General features: G+C 38.8%; 1 protein-coding gene across 9 annotated transcripts in view; it reads right to left on the reverse strand.

Annotated features, from left to right (window-relative positions):
• Window positions 1–16,658, reverse strand: part of SPAG9 (sperm associated antigen 9) — a 157,933-nt gene that overhangs the window by 55,211 nt on the left and 86,064 nt on the right. For 5 of the 9 annotated variants that reach the window (XM_060203750.1, XM_007525553.3, XM_007525552.3 and 2 more), the window contains 3 exons: window positions 16,043–16,084; window positions 7,175–7,382; window positions 5,855–5,954 (listed from right to left, as the gene is read on the reverse strand). In XM_060203750.1, coding sequence (XP_060059733.1) covers window positions 5,855–5,954; window positions 7,175–7,382; window positions 16,043–16,084 — 350 coding nt within the window. The remainder of the gene's footprint in view (window positions 1–5,854; window positions 5,955–7,174; window positions 7,383–16,042; window positions 16,085–16,658) is intronic. The other 4 variants (XM_007525556.3, XM_007525554.3, XM_007525557.3 and 1 more) reach the window with 1 other exon arrangement.

Below are 16,658 nucleotides of genomic sequence, written 5' to 3' on the forward strand. Positions count from 1 at the left end.
TTGTAAGAAGAAAATCAGATGGGCAATCAGGAGAATAAATAAGCAAGGGAGTCAAGAGATTAAGTTACTTGAATTTAGGAGTAAAACAAAATGCTACCAGAATGCCTGAAAAATCCAAGAATTCTTAGAAGCAAGCAGTAATCTGCAGATACAGTAATGTAAGGAAGAACATGAGGTCATAATTAAGACAGGATACAGAAGGCACAAGGAGCAGTATGAGACCTAGATCCAATAGAACAATGAGACCTCTCTTCTTGCACCATAACTGCCCAAATTATAAGGTCAAGCTTAAATGTTATAGGCAGAAAACTGAAGAACCTGTGCTATCTACTTCAGTGTAACCAAAATAGTCATAAACATCAGAGACTTTTAATATAAAATAAAGAGCCCAAAACAAATGGATAATGACAAAAGTACTCTTGGCAAAAAGGGGAACCCCCCCCAAAAAAAAAACTGCTTTCAGAATGAATAACAGGATATTTCCGAAAGTAACCATCAAAAAAAATTCAAATAAAAACTTTCAGGGGTTCTCACTTGCAGGGGGGGAAGCTGTTTAAGTAGTGAAGCAGTGTTGTAGGTGTCTCTCTTTTTCCCTGTCTCCCCCTTCTCTCTCAATTTCTCTGTCTCTAGCAAATAAATAAATAAAATATTAAATTTAGGTGGGGGAAGCAATGAAGGATTAAAGATAAAGTACACGTTAGATTAGAATTAAAAAGCTACGGGGAATGTGAGGGCCAGTTCAGAAAATTCAGTATCCTAACTGGTATTTCAGAAAAAGAAATGGTGGGGCAGGGGTAGTTGCATAATGATCATGCAAACAGGCTCTCATTCCTGAGGCTCCATAGTCCCAGGGTCAATCGCGTGCACCACCATAAGCCAGAGCTGAGCAATTGCTCTGGTAAAACAAACAGAGAAAAAAAAGCCAGGAATGGTCAACAATAAGAGACAGACAGAAAAATGATGCAAATCAGTAAATGGGAGAAGATACTTGCATATCACACATCAGACAAGCATCAAATGTCTACACCGAATTGGTACAGATCTACAAAAAAAGGAGAAATAACCCAATAAAAAAAGTGGGCCAAAGAGCTAAACAGTTTTCTAAAGGAGAGATACACATGGCTCACAGGCACATGAAGAAATGTTCCACTTCATTTACCATTAGAGAATTACAAGTTAAAAATTACACTGAAATACCACCTCACACCTGGGAGAATGGCTTACATCAACAAACTAGAAAATGGCAGGTGTTGGAGAGGTTGTGAAGAAAAGGGAACTCTGCATCATTGCTAGTAGGAATGCAAATTGATGCAGCCCCTTTGGAAGACTGTATGGACAGTCCTTAAACAAATAAAAATGGAATTACCTTATGACCCAGCAATACCACTCTTAAGCATTTACCCAGAGGACACTCAAAGTTATGGGATATATATAAAAAAAGATGATATTGTGTCTTTTGGGACAAAATGAATGGAACTGGAGGTGATTATTCTTAGCAAAATAAGAGATGAAAAGAAAACGACCAGATGCTCTCACTCATGTGTGAATCTAGAGATCTGATTTACATGAACTTGCCAAAAAAAAAAAAATCAAACAAAACAGAAGCAAGCAAATTCTTAAGACTAGTGAGAACTATGGTGGTTATCTTTGGGAGGTGAGAGGGTGGGGGGCTGTAGAACTATAAATGATAATCTTACAATCTTGTAACAAACTACTAACAAATAAAAAATGGGGCCCTGTGGTGGCACGCCTGGTTGAGTGCACATGGTACAATGTGCAAGGATCTGGGTTCAAGCACCCCAGTCCCCACCTGCAGGGGGAAAGCTTTGCAAGTGGTGAAGCAGTGTTGCAAGTATCACTCTGTGTGTCCTCTTTCTATCCACCCCTTCCCTCTTGATTTCTGACTATCTCTATCCAATTAATAAAAATTTTAAAAATTTAAAAATTAAATTAAAAATATCTCTGGAAGATTAAAGAACTTACTACTTAGAAAAAAATTTTAATGGATTATATATATGAACTTACTACGTACAAGAAGATATAAAAGAAGACCCATGGGAGCCGGGCAGTACTGCGGCGGGTTAAGCACAAGTGGCGCAAAGTGCAAGGACCAGCGTAAGGATCCTGGTTCAAGCCCTTGTCCTCTCACCCGCAAAGGAGTCGCTTCACAAGTGGTGAAGCAGTGCTGCAGGTGTGTCTCTCTCCCTCTCTATCAACCCGCTCCTCTCAATTTCTGGCTGCCTCTATCCAATAAATAAAAGATAATAAAAAATTTTTAAAAGCAGAGATACATAAAATAACTTGATCTTTTCCATTTAAAAGTCAACAGCTAATGTCCCATGAAAGCCTTTTACAAAATGCCTCATTTGATCCACAGGATATAGAAAGTGACTTGAGAGACTTTTTAAACAAACTCTTCAAAGAATGTACACAGTCAGGGCTACTCTATATGAACAGGGCCTAGCTAATCAGTTATATAAGTGATACCCTGGGAAATTAAAACTAATTTTCTCATTAAAAAAAAAAAGATGAGAAAGAGGATGATCAAAAAGAGCAACCTAGGGATATGACTATGATCCTCAAAGATAAATAGTGAGAGAACACTTAAAGTAGAAACGAGAGGTGAGTAGTGGTTATGGGGATACTATTTATTACCTTTCGTATTTTTTTATTATTTGACCTTTATGTTGCATATATACATTAATTTAAGAAAAAAATATTTTTTAATATTTGTTAATAGATAGAGACAAAGAGAAATTGAGAGGGATTGGTGTATTGCACCAAGTAAAAGACTCTGGGGTAGGTGGGGGCTGGGGGAGGGGAGAGTTCAAGTCCTGGAACAGGATGGCAGAGGACCTAGTGGGGCAACTTGTATTGCTATGTGGAAAACTGAGAAATGTTATGCATGTACAAACTATTGTATTTACCATCAACTCTAAAACATTAATCCCCCAATAAAGAAATTTTTAAAAAGAAAGAAACTGAGAGGGAGGGGGTATAGAGAGGGAGAGAGTAGCCCTGCTTCACCACTCGTGAAGCATTCCCCCTGTAAGTGGGGATCAGGGGCTTGAACCTGCATCCTTACACAATGTAATGTATGTACTTAACTAGGTGCACCATTTCATGGACCCTGAGAAATTAATTTTTTAGGGTCTAAGAGATGGCTCATCTAATAAAGCATGTATCTTACTAAGTATTAAACCCTGGATTCAACCCACAGCACTACATGGGAATACCGTAGAAGGCACACTGAGAGTTTAAAAGATGCTTGAACAATGCTCTGGCTAGCTCTGGCAAGCCCCCCACCCCCACCCCAAGAAGGGAGGGAGGGAGGAAGGGACTAGAGCCTAAGGTGATATCATGCATGCATAAAGTCCTGAGCTCATTCTCCAACATGACATTTTCTTTTAATTATTTTTAAAATTTTTACAAAGGCTGGAAATATAAACACTACACAAGGTTAATGTCCCTAGGAGTCAGGTGGTGGTGGTTAAGCACATACATTACAGTACACAAGGACTTGGGTTCAAGCCCCTGGTTCTCACCTTTAGGGAAAAAGCTTCATAAGTTACGACGCAGGGCTGCTGGTGTCTATCTCCTTCCCTTTTTCTACCTCCCCCTCCTCTCAATGTCTCTGTCTCTACCCAATAAGATTTTTAAAAATAATTTAAAAAGTTAAAACAAACAAATAACAGTATGTAACAAGCTTGAGAATAAAAAATATTACTTTTTAAAAAATATTTATTTATTTATTTTCCTTTTTGTTGCCCTTGTTGGTTTTTATTATTGTTGTTGTAATTGATGTCATCATTGTTAGACAGGACAGAGAAATGGGGAAGACGGGGGCGGGAGGGGGGGAGACACCTGCAGACTTGCTTCACCACCTGTAAAGCAACCCCCTGCAGGTGGGGAGCTGGGGCTTGAACCAGGATCCTTACACCGGTCCTTGCGCTTTGCATCACATGTGCTTAACCCGCTGCGCTACCGCTCAACTCCCCAAATTTTACTTTTTATACTCTGTATTATTTACATTTTTAAATAAATAAGGGGACAAAACATGACATGGCCTTTGAAATTTGAGTCTTAGAATGAAACCCAGCCTCACTTCTTATTAGCTTGGTGTTCTTGAGCAATTTGCTATATAATCCTGAGTTTTCTTATTTGTGAAACAAGGATGAGATCTCTTCAGGAGGTTGTAATTAAGATCAAACCATATAAAATAATTAGAATAATAGTAATATTAGCTCATATCTATTGAATTAGGAACTTTTTGCCAATGATTTAAAGTATGAATATTAATTTACTCTTTACAATCATCTGAGGTATTATTTAAATGTACATCCATGTGTAAGGAAATTTACCTCATACTCACGAGACAGGATCTGAACCCATATAATCTTAATTTGTTTTTTACGCTACTACCTACTATTGTATTCAAAACAATGTCTAACAGTGACCAAAAATGGCATTATTATGATTAAAAATAAAATCCATGAAAAAAAATCAAAGGAAGGTAGAGAGAGCCAGGCAGTGAAGCACCAGGTTAAGCACACATAATATGAAGCTCAAGGACCCGCGTCTGAGTCCCCAGCTCCCCCCATGTGGGGGTCATATCACAAGTAATGAAGCAGGTCTGCAGGTGTCTGTCTTTCTCTCTCCCTCTCTATCTTCCCCTCCCCTCTCAACTTCTATTATACCCCCCCCAAAAAAAAAACTGGAAAAAAAAATGGCCACAGGAGCAGTGGATTTGTACTACAGGCACTGAGCCCCAGTAATAACCCTAGAAGAAGAGGGGGGGGAAAAAGGAAAAGGATAGAAACACTTGTCTGACATTCATAAATTCCAGTGAGTTTCAGATAATCCTGATTTAAGACAAATAACCATTTTCTTCCCACCATTAAATAAGTATCTTTTCCATGTAAAGACAACAGAATGAAATAAATTTCTTCCCAACAATAAAATCATTACAGTTCAAAAAATCTAACACTCTCTTCTACCTGATATCAGGAAAGGAACAAGTTTCCTTAGTTTCCCCTACTCCTGCTTCTGTTTCCTCAAACTCCAAAAAGGACTGGGTTTTCCTTAGCTGTTGTTTCTTCCCCAACTTTCTAAATGTTTCTTCCCCAACCTTCTAAACCAACTCCCTGATGTTACAAAGGCAGTATTTCAGGGGGTAGATAGCATAATGGTTATGCAAAGAAAACTCTCATACCTGAGGCTCTAAAGTTCCAATTCCCCACTCCACCATAAGCCAGAGCTGAGCAGTGCTCTGGTAAACAAATTTAAATTAAAGGGGGGGGGGGGAAGGTGGCACACCAGGTTAAGTACACATAATACCAAGTGCAAAGACCCGTGTGAGGATCCTGGTTCAAGCCCCTGCCTCCCTCCATGGGGGGGGGGGGGCCGGCACTTCACAAGTGGTGAAGCAGGTCTGCATGTCTATCTTTCTCCCTCTCTATCTCCTCATCCTCTCTCAATTTCTCTCTGTCCTATTTAATAAGAAATGGCTTTCTAGGAGTAGTGGATTTATACCCGAACTGCCCCTGCGGCTCCAGACAGACTATGACCCACATAGTCAATGACTGCCACCTCTCCAGATTCAAAGGAGGTCTCGAAACTTTACATCAGGCTCAACCTGACGCTGTTGACTGGCTACGGAAGAAGGGCAAACGCTAGAAGAAGAAAGTGCTGGCACTGAGCCCCAGTGATAACTCTGGAGACAAGGGGGGGGGCAGTATTTCACATGTAAACCATGTACAAGATTCAATTTCATCAAAATACATGAGTAGACCGAGAACAGTGCGCTTCTGGGAGAAAAGGAGAATACAATGTCTTCATATGATATTCACAATACCTTGAGCCTTTATATCCACTGAGATCTTTGTCCATATCCAACTCAGGAGTAGATTCAATAATTGCTTGAACTTCTGACTTCTCTTCATTTTCAACAGAGCCTTAGGAAAGAACAGACAACAAATAATATATATATATATTTATATATATCCCCCAATATGAAAGCCTGTTGCTTCTATGGTTGTAAAAACATCATTTGAGGGGGCTGGATGGTGGCACACCTGGTTGAGTGCACAGGTTACAACGTGCAAGGCCCCAGGCTCCAAGCACTGGTCTCCACCTGCAGGGGGAAAGCTTTTCAAGTGCTGCAGGTGTCTCTCCTGCTCTCTCTCCATTTCCCCCCTTCCCTCTCAATTTATGGCTGTCTCTGTCAAAAAATTTTGTTATTTTCCCTTTTGTTGCCCTTGTGGTTTTTTTTATTGTTATTGTGGCTATTGTTGTTGTTATTGATGTCATTGTTGTTGGATAGGACAGAGAGAAATGGAGAGAGGAGGGAAAGACAGAGAGGGGTGGAGAAAGGCAGACACCTACAAACCTGCTTTACCGCTTGTGAAGGGACCCCCCAACAGGTGGGGAGGTGGGGGCTCAAACCAGGATCCTTACACTGGTCCTTGCATTTCGTGCCATGTGCACTTAACCTGCTGTGCTACCACCCAACCCCCAATTATATCATATTTTTAAAGAGTAGATGATTGGAAATACAGGATTAGATAATATGTCACCAATAAAGACACTGTCTTCCTGGTCTTTCAGATTCTCCAGTCCCCTAGGTCCTAGCTTTTTTTTTTTTCCTCCAAAACTTTTTTTAGAAGATTTCATTTATTTATTAATGAGCAATATAGGGAGAGAGAGAAAGAGAGAGAGAACAAACCAGACATAACTGTGGTACATGTGCTGCCACGCACTGAACTCGGGACACCATGCTTGAGTATAATGTTCCATCAGCTGCACCACCTCCCAGAACACTCTCCAAAACTTGAATCATTCTCTCTTTTAAGTTTATTCACAACTGTGTACAATGAATTATTCAACACCTAGTTTATCTATCTAAAATAGCTATACCACAAGGTGGATTTTCTCATAGCCGTATAATATTCATTACTGAATATTTTGCCAATAAGTAAAGAACAAAAGTTGGGTCAGGAATATAACATGGCAATTTACACAAGAGACTTTTATGCCTGATGGCCTCTATTCAATCCCCAGCACATCACCTCAAGCCAAAGCTGAGCAATGCTCTAATGTCAACACACACACACACACACACACACACACACACACACACACACACACACACCCGTAAAGGACAAGGGTCACTTACCTGTTGATACATTTCTAGTTTCTTGGGCCACTTGTACTTCGATATGCTTGTTTATCTCTGATTTACTTGGTGTATCTGCTACTTTCACAAATCCTTCATTATCCTCCTTCAATGGAGTGTCAGCAGAGAATGCTGCCACATCTGAGGCAGCTGTTGATGCTGGAGTGGTAGCTTTCGATCCATCTTGGCTGACATCTGAAAGCTCGTCCTACAATAAAAATAATTAGGGAGAAAATTGTGAAGAGTACTTTATTTTAAAACATCTTAAAAATGGGTTAAGAAACAGACTTGTCAGACCAGGAGATAAGCTTACCTAAGAAAGCACAAGCCCTGTTCTGCATGAGGGCCCAGGCTGGTGCCCATGGGAGTACCACCAACACTGGGAAAGCTCCAGAGATGGTGGAGCTGTGCTGTCGTGTTTCTCCTTTTCCCCATCAACTCCCAAAATTAAAGAATGAAAAAGTCAGCCAGAAACAGAGGAATCCTAAGTACAAGGTCCTCATGCCCTCAGACCTAAGACCCCCTTACCCTCAAAAAAATAACTGTCAAAAAGAAAATTATATTTTAAAAAAAGTAACAGTCACTGAATAACAAAATCAACTAATCACCTTTGCAGAATACTTTCAAGTAGGAAATGTTTAAATGAACCGTATTTTCCCAGAGATTCTTCTCAACAGAAAATCTGTAGATAAAAGTAGAAAAGGTAACTAATGGGGGCCAGGTAGCATACCTGGTTATGGTTCAAGTCCCTGGATACCACCCACAGGTAGAAAGCTTCATGAGTGGTGAAGCAGGGCTGCAAGTATCTCTCTCCCTCTGTAGCTCCCCCTCCGTTCTCAAATTCTCTGTCTCTATCGAATAATAAATAAATGACACAAAATTTTAAAAAGAAAAGATTACTAACAAAAAAGCAAAAGAAAAAAAGTAATGTCAACATAAGAGGGTTTTTTTTGTTTGTTTTTGTTTTTGCCTCCAGGGTTATTGCTGAGGCTTGGTGCCTGCATTACGAATCCACTGCTCCTGGGGGCCATTTTTTTCCTTTTTGTTGCCCTTTTTGTTTATCATTGTTATTATTATTGCTGTCATTGCTGTCGTTGCTGGACAGAGAGAACTCGAGAGAGGAAGGCAAGACAAAGTGGGAGAGAAAGAGAGACAGCTGCAGACCTGTTTCACCACTTGTGAAGCGACGCCCCTGCAGGTGGGGAACCAGGGGCTCCAACCAGGATCCTTAAGCTGGTCCTGCACCATGTGTGCTACCGCCCAAACCCCAACATAAGAGGTTTTAACAACAGTTATAATATGACACAATCATTTGACAAAGAACTATTGGGTAAATCAATATTAAATCACTAATAAAACATATATTTTAGAAAAAGAACTACTGAGTTGTCAGAAAAGCTATGACACATTTTTGCATAGGACAACACAGGAAAAATATATTATGGAGGTAGACAGCATAACAATTACACAAAGAGACTGTGATGCCTGAAGCTCCAAAGTCCCAGGCTCAGACCCCCACAGCACAATAAGCCTGAGCTGAGCCCTGCTCTAGAGAAAGAAAACAAACTAACAAAATTGTGACTTTTCCTGAATATTTCACAAGATTGGAGTGCACATCTTGCCACATGTGAGGACCCAGATCAGAGCCTCAGGAATTAGATGAGAGCACCATGCATGATCAATGAACTGACTGATCAAAGAACTGTGATCACTGAACTGTGAAACTGAAAGGGGAAGGGGGAAAAAAAATGAATAGTCAACTAGAGCAGTGGAGTCGATCAGGCACTAGGATCTAACAGCAAAAAAAGGGGGGAGGGGCATTTGATCAAGCTACTGACATTTCAAAACATAAGGTAACTATTATTCTAAAACAGCAGTGAAATAGCAAAATACAGACTTATAAAATGCAATTTTTAAAAAAAGCAATCCAAAAAAGAAATTGGCAAGGTCCCTTGAGCTGGTGACTGGCACCTAAATACAAAAAAAGTAGCGTAAAGAAATTTGGGGGCCGGGGGGGTATACAGCATAAAGATACTCTCATGCTTAAGGCTCCAAAGTCTCAGGTTCAATCCCCAACCACCATAAGCCAGAGCTAAGCAGTGCTCTGGTAAAAACAGACAGACAAGGGGGGGGTCTGATGGTAGCACAGTGGTTTAAGAGCACAAGAACCTGCTTAAGGATCCTGGTTCAAGCCCTGGCTCCCCACCTGCAGGGTGATCTCTTCACAAGTGGTGAAGCAGATTTGCAGGCCTCTATCTTTTTCTCCGCTTCTCTGTTTCCCATCCTCTCTCAAGTTCTCTGTTCAATCCAACAATGACAATAACAGTAACGACAACATCAAGGGCAAGAAAATGGGAAAAAAAAAAATAGGCAGACAGATGGGGGCGGAGCCTGGGGGAAGGTGATTTAAATGGCAATGGCTACACAATTCCACAAATTTGTCAAAACTAAAAAAAAAAAAAAAAAAGTACACAAAAGTATTTTGCCATATGTTCTTATGTTTCAAACTTACATTTTCTTAAACCTGTCCCTCAATTTGGCCAAGGAACCAGTTTCTTAAAGCAGTTAAATCTTGGGTTCATGAGATAGTCACTTGGCTAGTGTAAAGCATTGCCATGTGCACAACCTAGGTTGTTCAAGTATGACTCCTACTGCATTGACAAAAAGCTTTGCTGCTGTGGATTCTGTCTCTCTAAATAAATAAATAAATAAATAAATAAATAAGGCAGACAAATCTTAAAAGAATTTTTCATCGGCTGGGTGGTAGCATACCCGGTTGAATGCCCACTTTATAGTACATAAAGATTGGATTCAAGACCCAGTTCTCACCTGCAGGGAGAAAGTTTCTATTTCCCCCCTTCCCTCCCAATAACTCTGTCTCTAACCAAAATAAATAAAATATTTTAACTTTTCATGCTTAATTTAAGGTATACATTTAAATGTAAAAACAAAGTGTTCTTTAAGAATTAATCTTTTGATTTTTGGGCTTTACTGAACATTAATTAAACTGGAGGAGATCAAACTAAGCTAAATAACTCAGAAAAGAGACAATACTGAATAATCCTATGGAAATGTGGGTTATAAATAAACAAGGAAATACAAAACAAACTCTTAGATTCTAACTGCAGAGCTAAGGTCACCAACGAAGGAATAGGAGTAGGGTATATAATAGATTTTAAGAAAGGAATATTGGTGGTCTGGTACTGGGTGGGCATGGTATGTGGTAATACACAATAAGAAAGAGAAGTTACACCACTAAAACATAGTCTTATAAGTTAACTGTATGTTGATAAAATTCTTCAAACTTAACAAAAATAATTTATCTTCTGGGGTCTTGTGTGAGAAATAAGAATTATTCAGAGAAGATATAAATGGACAGTTCTCTAAAGAAGAGATGCACTTGGCCCACAGACTATATGCGACAATGTTCTAATTCACACTGAGATTCCATCTCACACCTGTAAGAATGGGCTCCATTAATAAAACAGGAGAAGATAAACACTGGAGAGGATATGTAGAGAGAGGAACTCTATGACACTGCTGATGGAAATGTAAACTGGTACAACCACTATGAAGAACAGTATGGGAAATCCTTAAACAAATACAAATGGAGATTGTAAAACCCAGCAATCCCACTAATGGGCATAATAGTCACAGTAATAACACTGATTCGAAGGGGTATATGCACCCCAATACTTATAGCGTTTTTATTCACAATAGCAAAATCCTGGACAAAACCAAAATACTCTATTGTGACAGGTGACTGGATAAAAAAAGCTATGGGGCATATATTCAACAAAATATTACACAACAAAAAGGGATGATTTTGTGTCCTTGTATTTCTATCAAAAAATACTTCAAGATGTCAAGGAAATTTAACTGTAGTTGATAAATTAAACATTCTATATTCTCAAAAACTGGCAAACAGCTCTTTTTGAGACTGTAAACATATTTGATAAAAATAAACAATTATTTCCAGAGCCAAAAAGAACTGTAACTAAAGTAGAGCTACACGAATACCTTTTTTTGTGTGCCTGTTACAAACTATTAAAAGAAAAAAAGGTTGATAGTCAATTAAGTTCAGTTATCTCCCCAGCCTTATTTTTACTTAAAAAGATTACTAGGGGGGCGGTGCATGCTAGGTGGTGGCACATATAGTTAAGTGCACTAATGTTATTATGGGCTAGGACCCAGGTTTGAGCACTCCCACTCCCCACCTGTAGGTAGGGGACAATTCAAGAATGGTAAAAGCTCAGGGGCCTTAGGGCCCTTTATCTGGTTTAAGTTAAGCTCTCTTCTGGCAACAATTACACTCCTCTGTCCACAAGTGAATTTGAGGGGGTAGGCTTTCGTTAAGCTGTTTAAATTGTGTTTTCCCTCCTAGTTCCAGAGACTAGAATCTCTTGAAGGATCTCAAGGTTTAGGGTTAAAAAAAAGTTGCAAATAAGGATCTACAGAGAACAATATTTTAAATTTGCCCATGGCTATCCAAATAACATTAAGTTTATTTATCTTTAGTTTACTTCCCATTTAAACCTTAACTACATAAATATATTTTACACTCATTAAAATAGCTCCCTGTGTGGGTTGTTCTTCTGACAACTGGATTCCAAGGACATTGCTGAAAGCTAAGGAAGGAAACACTCTAAATTTTAGGTGATAGTTCTCAAGAGGCATTTTTCATCATATACTAAGGTTATGCTGCTTTGGTCAACAGTCTAGACAACAAATGTCACTTTACTTAGCTAAATACTCCTATCCTATCAATTCCAATTACCTGGTATCATTAAGTTCTTTTTCTTTTTTTTTGCATATTTATTTATTTTCTCTTTTTGTTGCCTTTGTTTTTTATTGTTGTTATTGATGTTGTCATTGCTAGATAGGACAGAGAGAAATGGAAAGAGGAGGGAAAAACAGAGAGGGGGAGAGAAAGACACCTGCAGACCTGCTCCACCACCTGTGAAGCAACTCCCCTGCAGGTGGGGATCCTTATGGGGTCCTTGTGTTTTGTTCCACCTGCACTTAACCCGCTGCACTACCGCCCAACTTCCATTAAGTTCTTTTTCTTAATCTTTATTTTATTGGATAGAGGCAGCCAGAAACCAAGAGAAACCCTGCTTCACCACTCCTAAAGCTCCCCCCCTGCAGATGAGGACCAGAGGCTTCCTTGCACATTGTAACATGTGCATTCAACCAGGTGCACCACCACCTGACCTCCTCATAAGTCTCTTCAACGGTAGGTATAGTTGTCAAATATGGAGATTTAAATTGGGCTTTAAAATGGTAGGTATCATTCAAAGATGACACATAAATGAGCAAAAAGTACATATAAAGACATATCACTAGTCATCAGAGAAATGGAAATAAAAACCACAATGTACTATCTCCTCACACACATTAGGGTGACTATTATATAACAGAATCAATCAAATAAGAGGCGTAAACATGGGTGTGAAGCAACTGGAACCTTTGTGTTGGTGGGACTGTAAAACTGCATACTTACTATGGGAAATAATTCCTTCATAAACATAAAAACAGAACTACTATCTGTGATCAGCAATCCCACTTCTGGGAATATATCCAAAAGAGTTAAATCTTGAAGAGATACTTGCCCAACCAGGTTCATAGCAGCAGTATTCACAATTGTCAATACGTATGGATTAATGGATGAATGAGTAAACAAAATGTGATATATGCATACCATGTGGGATTACTTGGTTTTAATAAGAAAGGAAATCCTGTCACATGCTACAATGTGGATTAATCTTGAGGACATTGTGCTAAGTGAACTATGCTAGTCACAAAAAAGACAAATACCACATAATCTGGTTTTATGACTTATGTGAAACAATCAAACTTATTAACAACAAAATGGGGTTCCCAGGAGACTAAAGGGAAAGAGAATAAGTGAGTCGTTCAATAGAGCTTCAGACATACAAAATGAAAAGCTTTTGGAGGCCTAGCAAGGTAGCTAGAGTGTGCTTCCTTTGCCATGCACTCAACCCAGGTTCAAGCCCAGCCCCCAGGATTCCATGAAGCTTTGGTGTAGTAGTATCTTTCACAGATCTCTGCCCTCTGCCTCTATCTCTTACTCTGTCTCTACTGGAAAAGTCAGCCTGGTGTGATGAAGACCCAACAACAAAGAAAATTATTTAACATATTCTTAAATCTTCTTAAAAGTTAAGATGATACATTTCATGTTATGTGCTTTTGTACAACAAACACATGAAAACTGTAAGCTTCATTTGAGATACCATGATCAAAACAATCTAGACTTTGTAACTACTTCCTACTGGTTTTAGGTATTCTACTAAAAATTCCACTGGCCTTTACCAAATATGTTCAATTTTTCCATTTATCAAATACCTCATGTGCTCGGAGCTGTGCAGAATAAATCTATCATGTGTTATCTGTCACTGCCCCATTGCTATTTATTTTCTCAAAAACTACAAACTATATTCCAATGATATAAAACACATTATCCCATTTAAAGGACAACTTAAAGGACAAGAAAAGAGAAAGCCTGACCAGGGATGCTCCAAAAATGGTAAGCAAAGCAATGTCCTTTCTCTAAAATAAAAACAATTTTAAAAAAATGGGGGTAGGGGAGATAGCATAATGGTTATGCAAATAACCATTTCATGCCTGAGATTCCAAAATCCCAGGTTCAATCCCCCACACCACTATAATCCAGAGCTGAGCAGTGCTCTCTGGACTCTTCCTATGTACCTTTTTCTCTACATATCCCTCATTAAAACAAAAACAAATTTAAAAAAAATTAATGTAACTAAAACCAGCAATTTCAGGGTGCTGGGAGATAGCTCACTTTATAGGGTGAATGCTTTTGGTAGTATGAGTCCCTGGTTTGAACCCCTGCACCACAGGACAACATTACAACACCAGGGGTAGCTCCATGGATAAAAGAGTAGTAATATGATACTCTCCTTCCCTGCTTAGAGGAGACTGAAAAAGCTGGCCCAGGAGCAAGGGTACAGTGAGTACACAAGACACTAACACCAAAAATAAATAAGTAAGTACTGGTTTGCTGGAAAAATCATGACACATTTTTGCATAGAAACACAGACGAAAATGTCATGACTTTTCCAACAACCTAATGGTAGTGGTTTCTAAAGTTTTATAAAAAAAATTTTAAGGGAGTCGGGCGGTAGCGCACCGGATTAAGTGCACGTGGCGCGGAAGCTCAATGACCAGAGTAAGGATCCCGGTTCGAACCCCCCCCCCCACCTGTGGGGGAGTCGCTTCACAGGCGGTGAAGCAGGTCTGCAGGTGTCTGTCTTTCTCTCCCCCTGTCTTCCCCTCCTCTCTCCATTTCTGTCTGTCTTATCTTACAACAACAATAATAATAACTACAACAACAATGAAAAGCAACAAGGGCAACAAAAGGGAAAATAAATAAATATAAAAAAATTTTTTTAAAAACCAACAATTTTAAGATAGTAGAATTTCACAATCCAGTACAGACATATTTTGCTTTGTTTCTCCATGGGAGAAAATTATCTGTCAAGTAAATAGCCTGACTAGTAAGAATAAAATAAAATAAAATAAAATAAAATAAAATAAAATAAAATAAAATAAAATAAAATAAAGGGCCTGCATGCCTGGGTCTTTTGCTATTTTGCTTTTGCTCTCCTCTCTCTCATCCTCCCTCCCCTCTTTCTTGCATACACGCACACTACCACCACATTACACAAAAAATTCATCTTCAAATAAACTTTTTTTTTTTTTTAATTAATGAAAGAGAAAGGAAAAGAGAGCATGATTCTCACACATGGCAATGCTAGGGAACAAACTCAGACCCTCCTGCTTGAGAATCCAATGTTTTATCCACTGAGTCACCTCTTGGCTTGCCAAAAAAAAAAAAAATCACATTTTTAAAGGAAAAGAAAAAACAAAACTCAACTTGTAAATCCTAGAAGACTGCCACCCAAACAAACACTGAGAATCATAATTGTAGAAAGAACTGGAAGGGCCAGGTTGTGATACACTTGGTTGAGCGCACATGTCACAATGCGCAGGGACCTGGGTTCAAGCCCCCAGTCTCCACCAGCAAGGGGAAAACTTTGCAAGTGGTGAAGCAGGGTTGCAGGTGTCTCTCTCCCTGTCACCCCCACCCTTCTTGACTTCTGGTTGTCTCTGTCCAATAAATAAAGATAATATCAAAGAATTTTTAATTAAAAGAATTAGATGAAATAAATTTAGATGTAAACTGTACTGTATGTTAATCACATTCAGATTATTAAAGGAATGGTATAAATATTGTTTCACTGACAGATCTGTTAAAAAGCATTCATAGACTCATGCTAACGTTGACCTAGTGGGTAGGACTTAGCTGTCTTTCCCTAATGCCCAGTATATCAAGACTGACATGAAGCAGGCACTCAACTGATGTTCACTGAATGAAGCTGAATGGCACCTTGATTGGGCCTGAAGAAATATAAATCCATTCAACTAGGGAAGGAGTTCAGGGTAAAATAACATATAAAGCTGTTTCCAGGATACATATAAGTTATGCTCACTTTTCCCTGAGAATAGTACTTGTGTAAAGCATACTCATTTTCTTACCTAAAGCTGAATAAATGGAAATAGGCTGAATTCCCACAGGATCTACTTATATTTTTTTCTTCTTTATTCCAAAATGCTGACTTTAGGGGAAGAATAAATTATAGGTTACGGTAAATCCTGGCAACCACTGTAGAGAAAGTTATTCTCTTTTGTATTTCAATGAATAAATCAGTAGTCTTCCAAACTGAGCACTTGGTATCTTGAGAATAGCAGTGGAGGACGTAACCAATAGTTAAATCACTTTCATTTATTCTTTGCAAATGTTTTTGAAACAACCATTCTCACCTCCTGTTCTACAGCCTTCAGAGGTTCAGGACTACTGCTGACCTGGGAAGAGGGAAAGATTATAAAAGAGAAAAAATCATGTATTTACTAGGAGATAGCATATTTGTAAGGATCTATCTCTTTATTATCTACTATGTTGAAATGAGGGCTGGGGAGTTTGGCTTTTTCTTATTTTGATTTAAAGTCACCATCTTGAAATCTCTTAATGGGAATAGTATCAGGATTCATAAGGCACTGCCTGGGTTATTTCTTACATTATACTTAACAGACAGCTCATCATATAAACCCTTTTTTATATATGTTCACACAAGTCTATGAAACTCTCTAAAATTTATTCTAGTCATCAAAACATTCCATACAGATGTAACACACCTTTCATCTCATCTATTTTCAAAATTATTCAATAGTACGAATAGCTGAAGATTGACCAGATTGAAATGCTTTTCACAAAACATCTATTTGTTCATAGTTCTGTTTTAATTTTTGTTTGTTTTCACCACTGAGGTTCCAGGCCTTTATGATTTCACCACTCATGGCAGCTGCCCTCCACCCGCACTCCTTCCCCCCACCCCCAGACAGAGGGTGAGAGACAAACAGGGAGAGATGGAGAGATACA

This window comes from Erinaceus europaeus, chromosome 12, assembly GCF_950295315.1.
Source record: "Erinaceus europaeus chromosome 12, mEriEur2.1, whole genome shotgun sequence".
NCBI classification, from domain to species: Eukaryota; Metazoa; Chordata; class Mammalia; order Eulipotyphla; family Erinaceidae; genus Erinaceus; species Erinaceus europaeus.